At 34.5% G+C, this 18,266-nt stretch overlaps 1 protein-coding gene across 5 annotated transcripts in view; it reads right to left on the reverse strand.

Annotated features, from left to right (window-relative positions):
• The window catches only part of LOC106067594 (putative autophagy-related protein 11), a 30,001-nt gene extending 12,139 nt beyond the window's left edge, over positions 1-17,862 (reverse strand). For 3 of the 5 annotated variants that reach the window (XM_056009231.1, XM_056009229.1, XM_056009226.1), the window contains exons 1-7: positions 17,714-17,862; positions 15,788-15,899; positions 12,566-12,651; positions 12,074-12,191; positions 11,616-11,762; positions 913-1,063; positions 393-535 (exon numbers count right to left, since the gene is read on the reverse strand). In XM_056009231.1, the coding sequence (XP_055865206.1) occupies positions 393-535; positions 913-1,063; positions 11,616-11,762; positions 12,074-12,191; positions 12,566-12,651; positions 15,788-15,839 (697 nt within the window). In that variant the 5' untranslated portion in view covers positions 15,840-15,899; positions 17,714-17,862. The other 2 variants (XM_056009228.1, XM_056009227.1) reach the window with 2 other exon arrangements.
• Between the last annotated feature and the right edge of the window lie 404 nt (positions 17,863-18,266).

Below are 18,266 nucleotides of genomic sequence, written 5' to 3' on the forward strand. Positions count from 1 at the left end.
GGGTCAACACAAGTGTTACAACGACACACTTAAGAGCTCAAAAAAGTGTGAGATTGACATTCACGGCTAGGAAAAGCTAGCTCTCAATTGCTCCTCATGGCACCATGAGTGTCAGAGTTTCAAGATAGGAGGCAAGGAGATCAGCCGAAATCTGCCGGGTAATCATCTTGGACAATGAAGGAGCAATATAAAGTAGTAATTTAATAGTCAAAAAAAAATCAGTCCTAGAAAACAACCTAACAAGAGCTGATATCATGATGATATGCATTGAATGTCCAGTCTTATAACATTGGGCATGTTTGTGTAATCTACTCCTACTATTAATCACATCCTTATAAGGCAAGATTAAGCAGAACTGCCTGAATGTAGATGAATTTTAATAAAATACTCACCTGGGTTTGTGAATATTATTTGTTTAGGTGATAACTTATTTTGTTTGTCCAGTTTTTGTCCACTCTTAGCAACAGTTAGATCTTTAAAAGGTTTCAAATGATTGCTTGGTGTTGTTTCATTTTCTTCCTGATGACATATTGATCTGCAGATAATATGAAATGCTGCTCATAATAATAGCAGCCCCACATTTTTTGTCTAAAATTTTTTTTTTATTTCACTGAATAACTTAGCAATCACAATAAAAAAAATTTGAAGCATAAACAGGCTATGTATATATACTATAACACTATATAAACTTTTGAAGCATGTTTTGGAAAAGAATTAGCTGTTTTGTTGTTGTTGTTTTGTATAAAAAAATAATTTTAGATAATAGAACTATACACTTTTAATGTTTCTTAAATGCTACATGGAGAAATAAAATATACATAACTCTTGTGCAAATTACAGGAAAAAAAAATAAAATTAAAAGCTCCCAAGAAACAATCTTAATAATAATATAATACTTTACAAAATACTTACAAATTTTCCCATTTATCAATGTCATCACTGACAATTGAATCTTGATCATCATTAGAATCATTCTTGTCAGTTATATTCTCATCAATATTGCTTGTACTTATTTGATTACTACTGTCATTATTTTTATTTACTAATGTGTCATCATGATCACCTGAAAAAAAAAAAAACAGCTTATTTTAAAAGAAATGTTTTTGGCTAATTATTTTCAGATAAAATTATTAATATAGTGCTTTTATGCTTTTTTTTTACATTAGATTTCATAATGATCCGGCAAGAAATGTTTAGTCAGAATGAAGTTACAAAATTTTTTTCTTATACAGGTAATCTAATGACAGACATAAGAGAGCATAAGGAAAATAGAAAAAATATTAGGACATATACATTTATTAATTATTTCACATTAGTTTTTATGATTTCTAGTTTCTTAAAATTACTATTTATATATTATAATATGTAAAATAATAAGCCATGTATCTATATAAAAACTATTTTTTTAAATATGGCAGAGTTGAACCACAGAACACTAACAAAATGAGAATATATGTTTAGTTCAGAATTTAAACTAATTATCTGGGTATTTAAAAAAAAAGTCTAAGAGCTTAATGTTTCCTATTAGAAATTAATTATCTTTTTCTTAAAGTTAAAGTAAGGTGATTTGCAACTCTGTCAAAAATACCACAGCATCAGCCTAACAAGCCACCCCAGCAATTTCCTGTTAAAAATTATACTAAACTGTCTAAAACCGATTGCATACAAAATTATATCAGAAGTGCAAGTGGGTTTTATACAGGGCTGCAGCATAACAGAACAAATCCTTAACCTCTACAAGAAATACCTTCTACACCAACAGAATCTTTTTCATGTCTTTGCTGATTTAAAGAAAGATTTCAACAGAATCTGGCATGGGGCACTCATGGCAACAATGGAAAAGTACAATATAAATAAAAACAATCATCCAGAACCTTTATAAGCAGGCCGCTAGTGCATTGTACTTCAACAATAACATAGGGGACTGGTTTAAAATCAGATAAGGCTGCCAACTTTCACCAACTCTTTTCAATATCTTCCTAGAAAGAATAATGGAGGATGTTCTTGAAAGTTACAAAGGTTCTGTGAGCATTAGCAGAAGAAGAATTACTAACTTTGAGGATGACATGGATGTTCTTACAGGGACAGAAGAAGAGTTAGTTGACTAGGTGATGTGAATAGACAAGACTTCAGCAGCATAAGGTATCCAAATCAATGCCAAAAAGACACAAAATTATGACCAATGGCCAACAAGTCTTTAAAATCAACATCAGTGTTTAAGGGTAAGCTGGCAAGTGTCAATAGTTTTAAATATCTTGGAGCAATTGTTTAGGATGAAGGAACCAAACAAGAACTACTAGCCAGAATTGCACAGTCCACAATAGCACTTGCAAAACTCAAAACAATTTGGAAAGACAAAGTCATAGCCCTTGACAATATAACCTGTGTGATGCGCTCCTTGGTCATGGCCACATACTTGTATACTTGCGCATCTTGGATGCTGTCGGTGCGTAGATTATGGCATTCTAGCACCAATGTGTATTAAGTGCACTATTTTTGAACGCACTTTCTTTTTGTTGCCTTGCTTGTAAGTTGATGGAGTGTTTTTGTTCTGCTGGTGTAACGTTTGTTGAGATTCTTCTGTGTTCCCCTGTTTAGGGTGAGTATCTAAGGCATAACTGCGTTTCGCAGTTGTTTCGATGCCATAGTGATAGTCTACTAGACCTTTTTAGTTTGTCTTTACTTTGTCTTTACAGGGAGTTAGCTTGGAATTGGAAGTCTACGCTGGTGACTAAAGACAGCAGTGTGTTGTGTTTTCGAACATTAATGTGTACGTGTGGGACAGCAAGGGGTATAATTATTATTTAATTAATAAATTCACAGTATTAAAATGTTCCAAATTCAATGTCATTACTCCATTAGTTTGTCATCATACTTATATTTATATCATTAAATATTTACATTGTTACCAGTGAGTCATTTATTTATTGTAAGCACGAAGGTGCCTGGTTGAATGTCAGGGGCCCGGGCAAACGAGCTAAGGCCTTAACATAACCCTGACAGTTGGGGGCTCGAGTCCGGCTGTGACTACCAGTCACAGAACTATAATTTCAATCATTATATAAGTTTTAGTTACTTGATTATGTAGCAGCAGTGTCTACAATCTAATAATTGTTTACATAGTATTGCATCACAATCTACTGTACTAATATTGAATTGTGTACCATTGACAACGATGTATATCGAAAGTAGCAAATAAATACATCCTTTCTGATATAAGTGATATAACACTATAACTATTCTGTACTATATACTATATAACTATTGTATTGCAAGATTGAAACGCATTTGTATTTTCTTGTTTTCTATATTGTGCTTCACCTTCGAACGAGTGTCTTCTCGCTCCCGGCAACAATCGAACGTGAGTGTAAAGTGGCTGTTGGTAACTACTGAAGTCTGAGGCTACTAGTATTGTGGTGGATTGTCCTGTGGCAACTATATTTCGACGCTGTGGCCTGAGTGAGGCACTTTCCTCCGACGTGGGATACTGCACAGATAGGTTTCTTTCTTTGCCATTTAACCGCAGGCTCTAGGTTTTAGTTGATCTCTTGTACAATTAGTAGAAATTTTTTGGTTCCCATATTGTATATAATTTAAATATAATACAGCCAAGTAGTGTACATTGTATTTATCATGGAAACTAGGTTGACAATTACTGCCCAGTTTATAAGTGATGGTCGTTCTCTGGGGTACGAAGGTGAAAGGTTAGAGAGGTATGTGGCTGAGCAGAAAGAAGACTATGAAAAATCTAAGAAAGAGGAGTTTGAACGAGAAAAGGCTAGATTTGAGAGAGAGGAAAGATTGAAAGCAGAGGCGAAGGCAGAGGAGAAAGCCAGATTTGAACGTGAGGATAAGGCCAAGCGTGAGGAACACGAAAGGTGGAAAGAAAGAGATGCCAGGGAGGAACTCAAGAGGAAAGAGGAGATGGAACTAGAAAAAATGAAGGAAAAGTCAGCAACAGCGGCTGGGATGGCAACACAGGCAGAGGTGCGGCCTAGAAATGTTTTAGATAAACTTGACAAGAGCTTCCAGGGAATGAAGGAAGACGATGACCTGATGGCATATTTAACACACTTTGAGGCCGTCGCAACAAGATGCAAGATCGATAGAAAGGAATGATCATTGCTCTTGTCATATAAACTAACTACCTTTCTAAGAAACTGTATGCTGCGGGACAGTCTGTTTTTGAATGAAAATTATGAGGAAGTGAGGGCTGTATTACTGCGACATGCGGATATAAACGCGGAAACCTGCCGCAAGAGGTTCCACCGGGTGAAACCACGACAGAACGATTTTAGGGGTTTTGTCACCGAGCTGCGAAACGCGTTGGACAATTGGTTGAAAATGGCTGAAGTAGGCAAGACTGTGGAAGAAGTGAAAGAGTTGCTGGTAAAAGATAGGATACTTGAAAATGTGTCAGGAGATGTGTACAAGCAACTGATAATAAGTAAGAAAGGCACAGTTGATGATATGATTGATGTTATTGAAGGGTTTAAGGTCGCTAGTGGGTGTGTGTCGCTTGCGAAGGAAGACAGAGTGTATGTTGCGGCAGCGTGTGATGAGCCTGGGATGAATACAAATCCAGTTGCTGAAAGAAACGTGGTTATTTGCTTTAATTGTAATAGGAGTGGCCACAAATCGGCAGAATGTCCTCAGCGTTCTTCCATGATTAATTCTGTTCCTGATGTTGATGATAGATCTAGGACATCATCTGCGATGTTTTCTAATCAGCAAGGACCCAGTAGAAATGTTTCAACAGGGCGTTATCAGAGACAGTTTGATGGTAGTGGTCGTAGAATCCGAGGTAACAGTTTTGTGAGACAAAGTTATGTTACACCTAATTACAGGAGCAATAGAACTGGGGGCAATGGGGTGTACCAAAATAGAACCAGTTTCACAAATAGAGATCAAGGTCCACCAGTAAGGTATAGGTGACTGAGTAGTCCTCGTAATGTTCAAAATTGTGGAAATTGTACTTTAGGGAAAGGAGATGAGTATTTTTCCCCATGTAAGAAAAAAACTTTTTCATATGTTGATAAGTCATTACGTGATAAGTCTGTGGGTAAGCTGAAGTTTGAAAAGGGAAGAGTAAATGGGATAAGTGTGTCTGTTTTGAAAGATTCTGGTTCGAGTGTTATAGGAATTAGAAGTTCATTAGTTGGTGAGAAAGATATGATTCCTGGTACTTATAAATTAAAGCTTGTTGATGGGACAGTGAGGAATTATCCATTGGCGTGTGTAAGTATTGAGTCGGATTACATTGTTGGGAAATATGTGGTTGCTTGTTTTAAAGATCCTGTTGCAGATTTGATTCTTGGGAATGTTGATATTAATGTGAGTCAGGAGTTTGATTGCGCAGCAGTAACTAGGTCAGCGAAAGATAGAGAGAATGATAGTGGCCCTGTAAATGAGTGTGGAATATTGGAAGATTTTCGTGATGTTTTAGGTACGAGTGATGATTTTTTACGTGAACAATTGAGTGATCCGTCTTTGAAAGATCTATGGGAGCGACATGTGGACAATTGTGTAGATAATAAAAAGAATGGAAGTGTGGAATATAAAGTGTTTGATAGACTATTGTACAGAGTGTTTAGGGGAGAGTTTGGTGAGGAAGAAAGACAGTTAGTTGTACCTTCAGATAAGAGAGAAATTGTGTTGAAAACTGCTCATGAGAGTATGTTAGCAGGGCATTTGTCATTAAGAAAGACTAAAAGTAAAATCTACAAATATTTTTTCTGGTGGCAAGGTTTAGATAAAGATATAAAAGAGTTTGTGAGGTCGTGTGATATTTGTCAGAAAGCTAGGATGCCACGTCGTTGTGACAGAGTGGAGCTAGGCCAAATGAATGTTGTTACCACTCCGTTTTACAAAGTTGCTACAGATATTATTGGGCCATTGGAGATAACTGACAATAAGAATAGGTATATTTTGACAGTGGTAGATGTCGCTACCAGATGGCCAGAAGCGATACCTCTGAGGAATATAAATACAGAAACAGTTATTGAGGCACTAATTAATATTTTTTGTAGAATAGGGCTACCTATAGAAATATTAAGTGATCAAGGCCCCCAGTTTACTTCCGAATTGTACAAACAGGTGTGCGAATTTTTCTCAGTTAAACCCGTGCACTCCACTATATACCACCCCAGCTCTAATGGTATGATAGAAAGGCTCAATTCTACTTTAAAATCCTTTTTAAGGAAAGTATGTCAGGATAGCCCTCATGATTGGGACCGGAAAGTTAGTGCAGCATTGTTCGCCTACCGAGAGGCACCTAATGAGACAACGGGGTTGTCGCCATTTGAGCTTGTCTATGGGAGACAAATGAGAGGCCCACTGGCTATTTTGAAGCAAGTATTTGTAAATGCTGAAGAAGAAACTGAATATAAGAATGTGTTCAATTATTTAGTGGATTTAAAAAATAGATTATCAGAGGTGACTACTATTGCTAAATCTAACAGCGATGCAAACAAAAAGAAGTACAAGATGCAATATGATAAATATTCGTCTAGACGAGACATTAATGAGGGTGACTGTGTTTTAGTCCTCAAGCCACACAGAGACAATAAGCTGTCCGTGTTTTGGCAAGGCCCGTATAAGGTTGTGAATAAAATATCAAAGTTCAATTACGTGGTTGAGAAAGAAAATAAGATAAAGGTGTATCACATAAACAGACTCATGAAATATCACTGTAGGGTAAAGGAAGTAAGCAATTCAAACGTTGAAACTGAGGATACAAATGAACTTTTATCAACTAACATGGTATCAGTTGTGGGGGAAGAAGAAGTTGATGAGCAGGATGGGGAGAATGAAGATGTAATGGCTAACATCCCAACGCTAGAGATTAGGTCGGAAGAGATGAGTGGCGGGAATGTGTTGACGCAGGTCAAAATTAATCCCGATTTGAATGCTATACAAAAGAAGCAAGTTGATGACATTTTGAGTGAATTTAAAGACATAATATCTGATATTCCTGGTAGAGCCAAGGTCGAAGAGTTTAAAATTAAATTGGTTGATACGAAACCTGTGACTTTAAAACCATATGCGGTACCTATCCACTTAAGAGATAAAGTTAAGCAAGAGATTGACAGCATGTTGGATTTGGGAATTATAGGGCCAACAGACTCTTCCTATGCAGCGCCCGTTGTTATAATAAAAAAGAAAGACGGAACTTTGCGACCTTGTATTGATTTTAGAAAATTAAATAATGTTACTGAAATACCCGCTGAGGTAATTCCCGAACAAGAAGATTTGTTCAACATGCTATATAAAGCTAAGTACTTTACGTTACTGGATCTGACTAAAGGTTACTGGCAAATTCCAATTTGTGAAACAAGCAAACCATTTACAGCATTTAGAGTTTTGGGAGAACATTATATGTTCCATTATTTACCCTTTGGATTAAGCGGTGCTCCTAATCACTTTAACAAGATTGTTAAGCGCATGTTAAGAGGTTTAGAAAATGTATTTTTTTATTTCGATGACATTTGTATTTTCAGTGAGGACTGGGACAGGCACATTGAAAGTGTTCGTAATGTATTTAGTGCTTTAAGAAAGAATGGATTTACATTAAAACCCGCCAAATTGGAGGTGGGCTTTACTAATGTAAAATTTCTAGGTCATAGTGTCGGACAGGGAGTTGTCAAACCTGATCATAGTAATGTGAAAAAGATTTTGGAATTTAAGACTCCAAGTACAAAAAAGGAACTTCGTGGTTTGATTGGGTTAATTAACTAATACAGTAGGTTTATACCAAAACACGCGGATTTAGTTTTTCCTTTTACGGAATTATTACGTCGTGGAAAATCCATGAGAGTCGACTGGAGCTGTGAGTGTGCGGAGGCATTGAAGAGAGTACAGGCCTGTCTATGTAAGTATCCTATTCTTCGTTTGCCTGATTTTTCTCTACCGTTCTATCTCCAGACTGATGCCTCAGACAAAGGGATCTCTGGCATTCTTAGCCAGTGTGTGAATGGTATGTTGCATCCTATAAAATTTGTGAGCCGTAAGTTGTTGCCTCGGGAGCAGAAGTATTCTATCATTGAACGGGAAGGATTGGCCATTGTATATGCAATAAAAAAAATTGGACAGGTATCTGGCCGGAAAAAAATTTCATCTCCAGACTGACCACAAGGCTTTATCTTACCTTAGGAGCACTAACTTTACCAATGCACGTATTACAAGATGGGCGCTGATGTTGCAGGATTATTCTTTTGATGTTGTTCATGTCAAAGGGGAGGACAATCTGCTTGCTGATCTGTGTTCAAGATTGCTATAGACTTTCCAATATGCAGCTACATGAGCTACATACTTATGTATTGTTTTAATACATGTCTTATGCATTTTATGGTTCCAATGTATACATTGTTGTTTGAAAATGTTTGCACTTTATGTTAGATGATATTATGTTGCATTTAGTATTATTGACATTAATTTGCTGATTATGCATTTAAAATTTGATTGATTGGTAGATTGTGATTTTGTGAATGGTTCATAGTGTGATGTGGATACTTCGGTAAAAAGTGTCATTGGTAATTTTTCTTCTAAGTTGTTATGTTTGGAAGAGTGATGTTAATGCGGATGAATTTTCCTAGATGGATGTGCTTACCTTGTAGTTGCAATGATATCTTCTTACTTTTCTTTCAGTTTGAGGTACGGAAACTGGTCCATACTTTGTAAGAACCAGTTTGGGGGGAGAGGGGGAATGTCGGTGCGTAGATTATGGCATTCTAGCACCAATGTGTATTAAGTGCACTATTTTTGAACGCACTTTCTTTTTGTTGCCTTGCTTGTAAGTTGATGGAGAGTTTTTGTTCTGCTGGTGTAACGTTTGTTGAGATTCTTCTGTGTTCCCCTGTTTAGGGTGAGTATCTAAGGCATAACTGCGTTTCGCAGTTGTTTCGATGCCATAGTGATAGTCTACTAGACCTTTTTAGTTTGTCTTTACTTTGTCTTTACAGGGAGTTAGCTTGGAATTGGAAGTCTACGCTGGTGACTAAAGACAGCAGTGTGTTGTGTTTTCGAACATTAATGTGTACGTGTGGGACAGCAAGGGGTATAATTATTATTTAATTAATAAATTCACAGTATTAAAATGTTCCAAATTCAATGTCATTACTCCATTAGTTTGTCATCATACTTATATTTATATCATTAAATATTTACATTGTTACCAGTGAGTCATTTATTTATTGTAAGCACGAAGGTGCCTGGTTGAATGTCAGGGGCCCGGGCAAACGAGCTAAGGCCTTAACATAACCCTGACAGATGCTAACTGCAGAACTAGAGATTAGGATACTAGCAATGCAATAGAAGGATCCTACAAATACTGCATCACAAATGAGGACATTAGAAACAAGATCACAAAATCAATTGAGTAAAAAATGCAAACTTAAACTTCATTGCCATATCATAGGACCTTCCTTCAGGGAAAAGTACCTGTAAAAAAGAGGCAGACACAGAAAGGAATGGCTAGCCCCAGTGTTCAAAATACTCTTTCAGGCATCGCTTAACCAGGGCAGAGTACCAAAGGACTGGAAAGAAGCTAATGTCACCCCCCTATTTAAAAAAGGAGAAAAATCTGACCCAGGAAACTACAGACCAGTATCACTTACCAGCATCACATGTAAAATCCTAGAACACATAATATGTAGCAACATCATAAACCACTTAGACAAACATAATGTCCTCACCCCATACCAACATGGCTTTAGGAAATATAGATCATGTGAAACACAACTAATAGGACTAATTGATGACTTTTCAAAAGGTTTAGATTCTTCTTCTTCTTCATCGTTCTCATTGTTATGTTGGAGTGTTCATATGACTAGACCAATACATGAGATGAACTGCGCAGTGGTTTCCAAATCAGGGAGCTCTCCATATAGTTTTTTTTCTATTGAGGTGATTTGGGGCCAATGTCTTATACGGGCCTCTTGGTAGAGAGAGCAGTTTTGGAGGACGTGGTCGGCATTTTCTGGTGATACTCCACATGGGCAGATTTCACTGGTTCCAATTTTGAGCTTCCGGAACATGTGTTGTCGCATTCTGTTGTGTCCGGTCCTGAGTCGAAAGATTAGTCGTTGGTCTTGTCGGGATAGCTTATAGTAAGCGTCATCTTTCTTGTGATTTGGATGGGAGCTCGTCCATTTCTCATTTATTTTATCTACAATTAATTTCTTCATTTCTTCTGGATAGAGTGCAGAGTTTACTTGTGAGTTTGTTAAGGTTTAGATAATAGTGAACAAATAGATGCTATCTTACTAGATTTTTCCAAGGCTTTTGACAAAGTTCACCACCATAGTTTGCTTAAAAAAATAAAATATTTTGGCATTAATGGTCCATTGCATCAGTGGATTAAAGATTTTCTGATAGGGAGAGAACAAAATGTATAATAAATGGCTCTAAATCAACACCAATAACAGTAAACTCAGGTGTACTTCAAAGAACAGTCTTAGGTCCACAACTATTTTTAATTTACATAAATGATTTACCAAATTGCATTGCCTCAGGAATAAAAGTCAGATTATTTGCAGACGATTGCATAATATATAGAACAATAAAAACAACACAAGACACATATATTTTACAAAGAGAATTAGATGAATTACAGAAATGGGAATCAAATTGGAGCATGTCTTTCCACCCAGAAAAATGTCAGTTGTTAAGAGTAACAAAAAAACTAAAACAAATTAATTCCACTTATCTTATTCATGGCAAACCAGTAACACAGACTAAAAACGCAAAATACCTAGGTGTTTTAATAAATGAAAATCTGTCATGGAATCCACATATTGATAAAACTATAAAAAAATCAAAGCATTAGGGTTTATTAAAAGAAATTTCTATAAACCAAATAAGAACATAAAACTAAAATGTTATTTAACCTTGGTTAGGCCAATAATAGAATATGTATCCTCCGTTTGGGACCCCTCAACTCAAGAAAACATAAAGAAACTGGAACAGACACAAAATAGAGCAGTTAGATTCATAACAAACCAATATTCACATTTAACCAGAGTAACACCTTAAGTAAAATCACTAAATTTAGAAAGCCTTCAGGACAGAAGACTCAAAAGTAAAGTAGCAATTATACATAAAACACTGAACCATAATCTTCAAATACAAAAACAAAATTTAATAAAATACTCCGGAAGACACAAAGATAAAGGAGGCACATTCCTCGTCCCATTTGCTAGGAGAAATTTGTACAAATACTCCTTCTTCCCTAGTGCTATTAGAGCATGGAATGGGTTGCTTGAGCTAGCCAGGAAAACCAGTGACTTGGCAGAATTTGTCATTGGTTAATATGCATGACGCGTATGCCGTAATCATCTTCTTTTTTGAAGTAACGTCTGTATTATATAAGATAAGAAGATAAGACAACATAAAAGAACATTGAAAAAGATTCTATTCAAAGCAAAAAAAAGGAATGGAGAAAGACTTGCAACAAATGTTGTATGGTGCCCCAACAGACTAAGGGATAGGTGATGGTAAAGGCAGCCAAAGGGCATCTTATTTGTATTTTAAAAGTATGACAGTTTTTGAATGCTTTTATTACAAGCATATTTCTCAATTATTATTTTTTTGTATAACAATAAATGAATATAGCTTACTTTTATTCTTCAAAGGGGAATCATTCTTTGTGGTTACTTTTTCAATGCTGCTACCTGTATCATTTATGACATTACTGAATATCTCCTCATAATCAGAATCACTAAGTTGTTTTGGTGTTTTAACAATATTTCCTTTTTGTTTTTTAACTGTAGACAAAATAACAATATAAATAGGTGTTTAAGGTGTTTAATGAAGGTATAAGTCATAGATTGACCCAATGGGATATCTAACAGCTGAAAGATGTGTGTGACAATAAAGAAAGGTAGATAAAATGATAAATAAATAGAATTATTACTAAATACTTCTATGAAAATAATAAAAAATTAATTATAAGAACTGGATTTTAAAAATATATCTTAGATTTTGAGTTGCCAATTTAATTAAAAGATAAAAAGTTAATGAATTAGTCAAAGTATGCTATCTAAATAAAAAAAAAAAGAAACAATAAAAGAAAAACCTTTCACATCCTCACAAGTAAATATTTGTTTAGAGTGTTTAATTGACACACTTTTATCTGAAGGTTTTTCAATATTTTCTTTATTTAACTCTAAAACATTCTCATCTTTCTTCAAACACTGGAAAGAAAAAAATGCATAATTATAATTTTTTATTAATAAATTATAATCATATGGAAACCCACTTTTATTTCTTGAAACTTTGGAGGTAATTTTTTTTTATTGAAAATTTTTTTAAAAGCATGGGATATATTTGCCTTGAATGCATCAAGTCAGCATAAGGTAATAATATGCACTTTACAACACCAAAACTCTATCCTAAAATAAATTCATATATTTATAGAAAGATTTCTTATAATTGTTTATAATTCCCATGATAATCAAATAAAATAATCCACCACAAAAAATTATAGCCTATTTCACAATCTTTGGTAATAATAAATTTTAAAATCTTTTGAAAATTATTTGACTTAAAGCAAAACTTTAAATTGTACCTTTGACTTTTTAACTTTTACATTGTCACTTTTGAATAGCCCTTTACTGCATTCTTCAAGCGTATTTGTTGTTTTTTTAATAGGCGCTGTGAACAAGATTATTCATAATTTAGAAAATAATAAAATGTCTATCTATAAAAATGGTAACACAGACACTTATTTCAGCAAACTAATTTATAAAACAAGAAAAAAAAATTTTTGTGTGACAGCAAAACAAAGCTTATTTAAGTGCAATTGTATCAATTAGTTTGGATCCATCTAGTAACGAAATTTGTAATAGATCTAGACTAAGAATAATAAATCTTTGTGACTGTAAATATATAAATATATATATATATATATCAGCCACTATATTATATATTATAGGAACCTATCACAAGAAAATAAGAAAGTTATATAATGATAACCAGCAGCACCACTGGGTTTTGTGTCACTTCATACCCAAACCACAACCAACATAATGGACAAATACACACATGCATACACAAAAGTTCAATAATGTTATAGACAAATGTGTGTGTGTATAATAAAATTTTACTTATATAGCTTAAATGGAATGAATGATAGAAGTGTGTACTATTTTTTAGAGTTGACAGGGTGTAATGTAAAGGAAGATATAATAAAATTGTGTGTTCGTAGGGAAATAGTTCATTGGTGCTTTATATAGATTTAATCAAGTTACAGCAGGACTTGGATGATATGGGGGAGACAGTAGTCTAGACATATGAAACTACAATATTTGACATAGAAGAGCTACTTTTCATAACATAATACAGGTAGGAAATATGGTCTGCATTTAATGTTTTATACAAACTAATTTTCCTTGTTTATGACATTTTATTAATAGTAATTATTAAAATGTAAATTATTAAAGTCCTAAAAATTGTTTTGATTTGAAAATAAAAACAAAAACCTTTTAAATACCATTTTGAGCAAAACATGCCAAGCTTTTGTATAGATTAGATAAGTTGCATGTGCTTCAATATTGGTAATTACTTCACCAAAAGTTAATTAAATCTAAACAAGATCTGCCCAATAAAAGACAAAACCACAGACAGCTGGAAATAGTCTTTATGATAGGCCTCTGGAGTGTACATTTTCAGAACAGTCATAAAGAACTTCTACAACACATAGACAGTGTTTCTCAACCTTTTACTTGTAACACTTTCCTCAACAAAAAAAAAATTTAAAAATTGAGTATTGTGCTCCCCACATTATAGCTAGGCATGGCCTCTGTAAGGACACTGACATCAAATGTTTTGTCGCAATCTGAGCTTCAGAAATGCACCCCCCTTGTATCTACTGTGTAATAATTTTCCAAGTACAAAAAAGTCATTGAGTTACCTGTAATGGGCTTAATAATAGTAATGCTGTTCAGCAAGACTATGTTATGGGCCTGTTTTGTTGATACATAAAACATCAACTGAATGATGGTGAAACAGGAGAGAGAGAGGTTGTTCTGACATGATATGGATAGAGAAATACTTAATAAATCTTCTTGTATTAATTTAATTTTTTTTTTTGTTTGTTAATAATTTATTCTTAGTTGATCAATATTCAATTAAGGATTTACAACTACAAATCAAATACACCAGATTTTCGGGCCTCAGCTGTCTTCCACTTTTAAACAGAAAAGTCCTAAAACAATTTGTTCTTTTATTATTTAGTCACATTTGGAAAACCTCCACCATCTCATAGAAAGCAACTATATTAATATGAATAATCATCTTCAATGTTGCAATGATATGACTAATTTCACTATTCTAGAAACTGTGATATCTGTCACGTACGCTTTGTCTATATATGGCTCAAGGTTTGTTGGCAAGATTTCAGCTGGCTCGGGGAAAACCAAGTATGCAGCAACCTTCTTTTTGGAGTGAATGTGATTAGTCAGAAATGTTAGCTATTGTATGTTAAGTTGTATTTCTATTGGTCAAATTGATTAACCAAGCGACTCCAATACTGCCAGGGGAGTCTGGCAGCACATGCGCCGCCCAAATCGAGAGGACCCGTGGTGGAGGCTAAAAAGGTCGGAACAAACAACAATAGCGCAGTGGCGTACGGGACACTGCCCCATAGGTGCGTATTTCGCCCGGTTCCGGCCAAATTTTGATGCCCGTTGCCGACACTGCGGGGAATCAGAAGAGACGGTGGCGCACGTCTTGCAAGAGTGTCCGCAGCTCCGCGAGCTGCGGGAGGACGTATCTAGTGGTTTACTAAATTTGTATGGAAGCTACGAGGCACTACGCCAAACAGCAGAGTTCCTTACCAGGGCACTACGGGAGACCTAGGTCTCCCTGCCTTGTCACCAATTGGAGTTCATCTCAGTTGCCTATATTTTCCACTTTTCAAAACTTGATAAGTGCTCTTTAAATTTCTCCTCACTTAAACTTCTATCACTCAAATTTATTTGGCCTAGCATACATTACAAAAGCTTCAAACTCAAAAGTTATATGCTTTAAAGCAGCTTATAAAAACATGTCTCTGGTACATAGGTGAAAGTACTATTTTAACATTTAGCAGGTGATATTAAGAACATAAAATGTGATGGTCTGGACATCTAGCTGGAATCTCACACATAAAAGTATCTGGGAAAATCTAGCTACCAACAGTTCTTCACAATCAACACACACACACAAAATATTTTTTTCCCATTTTGGTATCATCCCTTGATGGGTGTCACCTGATGCTGTCTGCAGTCCCTAGTGACGCCAATGAAACTATCAATATCTTTGTTATAAATATGTGTGAACACCTTTATTGAAGCTCTCTATACAAGTATAAAAAAAAAAATAATTTAATTAAACTACAATGTTGGAAACATACAGATAGAATCTACTAAATGATAGTCACTTGTTAAAAAAAAACAATAAAATAGGAGTACTCATGATTAACTGATTATATATCTTTTGAGAGATCTAGATCACTGAAGATTGATAATGGTGATAATTAGTAGAGTAGTCATCTAGTTCATTTAAAATAAAATAAATGACCAGAATTTAAAATTTCAGGTAATGGAAAAGTGAGCATAATAAGTGTTTTTTAATCACTTATTTATTTGTATGACTCTTTCAATTAAGTATTAAATTAGTAGACTCTCCCTTGACAACCTTCTGGAGTTTTGGCTAGGATGTAATAATCTTCCATTATGAAAGAACACCTGAAACAAAATAATTTCTTAAGCTAATCCATAAAACAAATTTAATCTAGATATAAATATACCTGAAAAACTCTTTTTAACATTTTTGCTTGATATTTTTGATTCACACTCCATATTTAAGCTGATCAGGTTGTAGATCTAGTTGTAGATTTTTTTTTTTCAAAAATTGATATCCTGTTATGTTAAAAATGTAATATCAAGTTTTAATATAATTATAGTTAAAAGTCATTGTTTATAGTAAAAATTGGATCTAGATCTACTAATTTAATTAGAGATAGCAAAATGACATTAACCAACCAATCAATGGTCTCTGAAATAGCATTAAAATATAATTATAATATAAGCATCTTTAAAAAATTTGAAAAACTTAATACCAACTGAATCTAAATAAATTAAATTCTCTTCATAAAACAAAAAAAAAAAGCTGGTTTAATACTAATCAAATTGAAAGATTTGCAAATAGAAAGAATACCTATTCTTATAAGGGTCCATAAATAATAGATTCTAGATCTTTAGATCTATACTAGGCTCTAGATCTAGATTTATATCTTAAAGTTAAACACATAAGCCGATAAATCAGCATACAGCTTCAGTGTGAATATATAGATCTATGGACAGTAGAGAGGGACTTCTTATGGTCTGATAGATACGTTGGGCAAGGCACATATCCCAAATGGGGGACAAATATATGCCAAAAGCAGTCTTTTTTTGGTGAGCTGAAAGGTGGTCAACGTAACAGAGGTGCCCAATGGACTAGCTTTACAGACTAGCTTAGCCCCTTACTTGCTTTAACTGACATAGTAGAGAGCACCAGGCTGCATGCAGCTTTAGAATGAGACAGCTGGAGGTCGCTTCTAAAGGGCACGGGATACACATTTGAGACCAAAAGGGAATCCGATGCTTAGGACGCAGACAAAGATGGCAAATAAAAAAGAAAATCTAAATTGACCACCAGCAGACAATATGGTTATGCCTGGGATAGTTGTGGCAAAATATGTAGGTCACATGCAGTCTCTATACTCTATTATAGATCTAGATTAAGGCATCATATGAACATAATTTAAATATATATGTAAGGCATAATAAGGATAGCAATATTATTTGAATATACTTTATTATATGTGGTCATGTAGAGTCTATAGATGTCCAGACTACATCAATGATCTAGAATAATCAATAATCTAGACTATAGAAATCCTAATGACCTAATTTAGGCAGAATAAGTGTACACATGTTCATATTTTTATTTTTTGTGTTCGTACGTATTTATGCATAATTTGAAAACATCTTAATGTCTTAATCAATCAATGATTTCATGTGATGGGGTATGCCTGGGGATCTTAAAATTTAGCTAATGTTAATATAGAATTAAAATCTGAGTTTATTGATGCCTAAATATAGAGACTGTCTGAAATAAATTATTGTGTACGAAATCAAATAATGTGGGTCAAATTTTTCCGAATTAAATGAAAACACACACTGACACTGCCTCTTTGACCTTAAATATAATAATAAATATAGGTTAGCCCGGTTAGGGGTACAAATATAAGTAGTCATCCTTATTTAAGTTATTATTCTCCGTAAGTTAAACTAAAGAAGATTTCGATGCTTCATTTTCTTTTCTATGATGACTATGTCGAACCATGTCAAATAATGCGCTGTCAAAGTCAAACTTTCAAATTTGGGCCTATAGGTGTCCGAATAGCATAATTTTTTTAAACTACTCTAATACTACTAATAGCTGTCTCTAAGTAGTCTAAGACTCTAAAGTCTAAAGTGAAGTCAGAAGTGTTACACTTACACTGTTACACTCAACTTAATTGAACTTACACTTCTTCAGTTCATAACTTAATTGTTACAGTTTCCAGTGATTGAGTGAGTTACTCTGGGTGTATTGTATACTATTGACTATTGTCTACGAATCTAGTGTAAGACGATTTTAATTTTGACTCAGACAATTATAAATCTAGATTTAGATGTAACCATACCTATTTGAGACAAACTCTAAAAAAGTGATGCAGAAAAGTTTGTTTCTAAGGATGCCAAGCTGGATGCTAGCAGACGACAAATCCGGAACTTGACATCCCACAATTCTTGCTTTTTTAAGCATGCGTAGTTCATACGGTAGTTGATGGCTACCATCGACGGGTTGGATAAACTTGTCTAGTCCAGAATTAAGTGTCGCAGTGTTAAACTAAGTTCTTAATGTGTGCTAATATTTTTATATTGCCTAGTGTTGTGCTTAAATAATTTCTGTTTTATGCACTGACGTTTAAAATTCAGCTTTTGATCAAGAAATATTTTTATCTTGGTTGTTTACATTTATATTAGTTTATTAAAGAAATACGCCAGAAGGTGGCGCTGTCAGCTGTTTACTTCCTCGACCTTCTGTCGTTCAATTCACGATCTGTCTTCTGAATCTGTTTACATTTGCGAGACCTCATCTCTATTGGTCAGAGGGGTCTAGATCTAGAGACCTAGATCTGATTCTAGACTTAGTCAAAATTGTAAAGTATAGCGCACGTATTAAAAGGTCACAAA

The sequence above is a fragment of the Biomphalaria glabrata genome, chromosome 13 (assembly GCF_947242115.1).
Source record: "Biomphalaria glabrata chromosome 13, xgBioGlab47.1, whole genome shotgun sequence".
Taxonomy (NCBI): domain Eukaryota; kingdom Metazoa; phylum Mollusca; class Gastropoda; family Planorbidae; genus Biomphalaria; species Biomphalaria glabrata.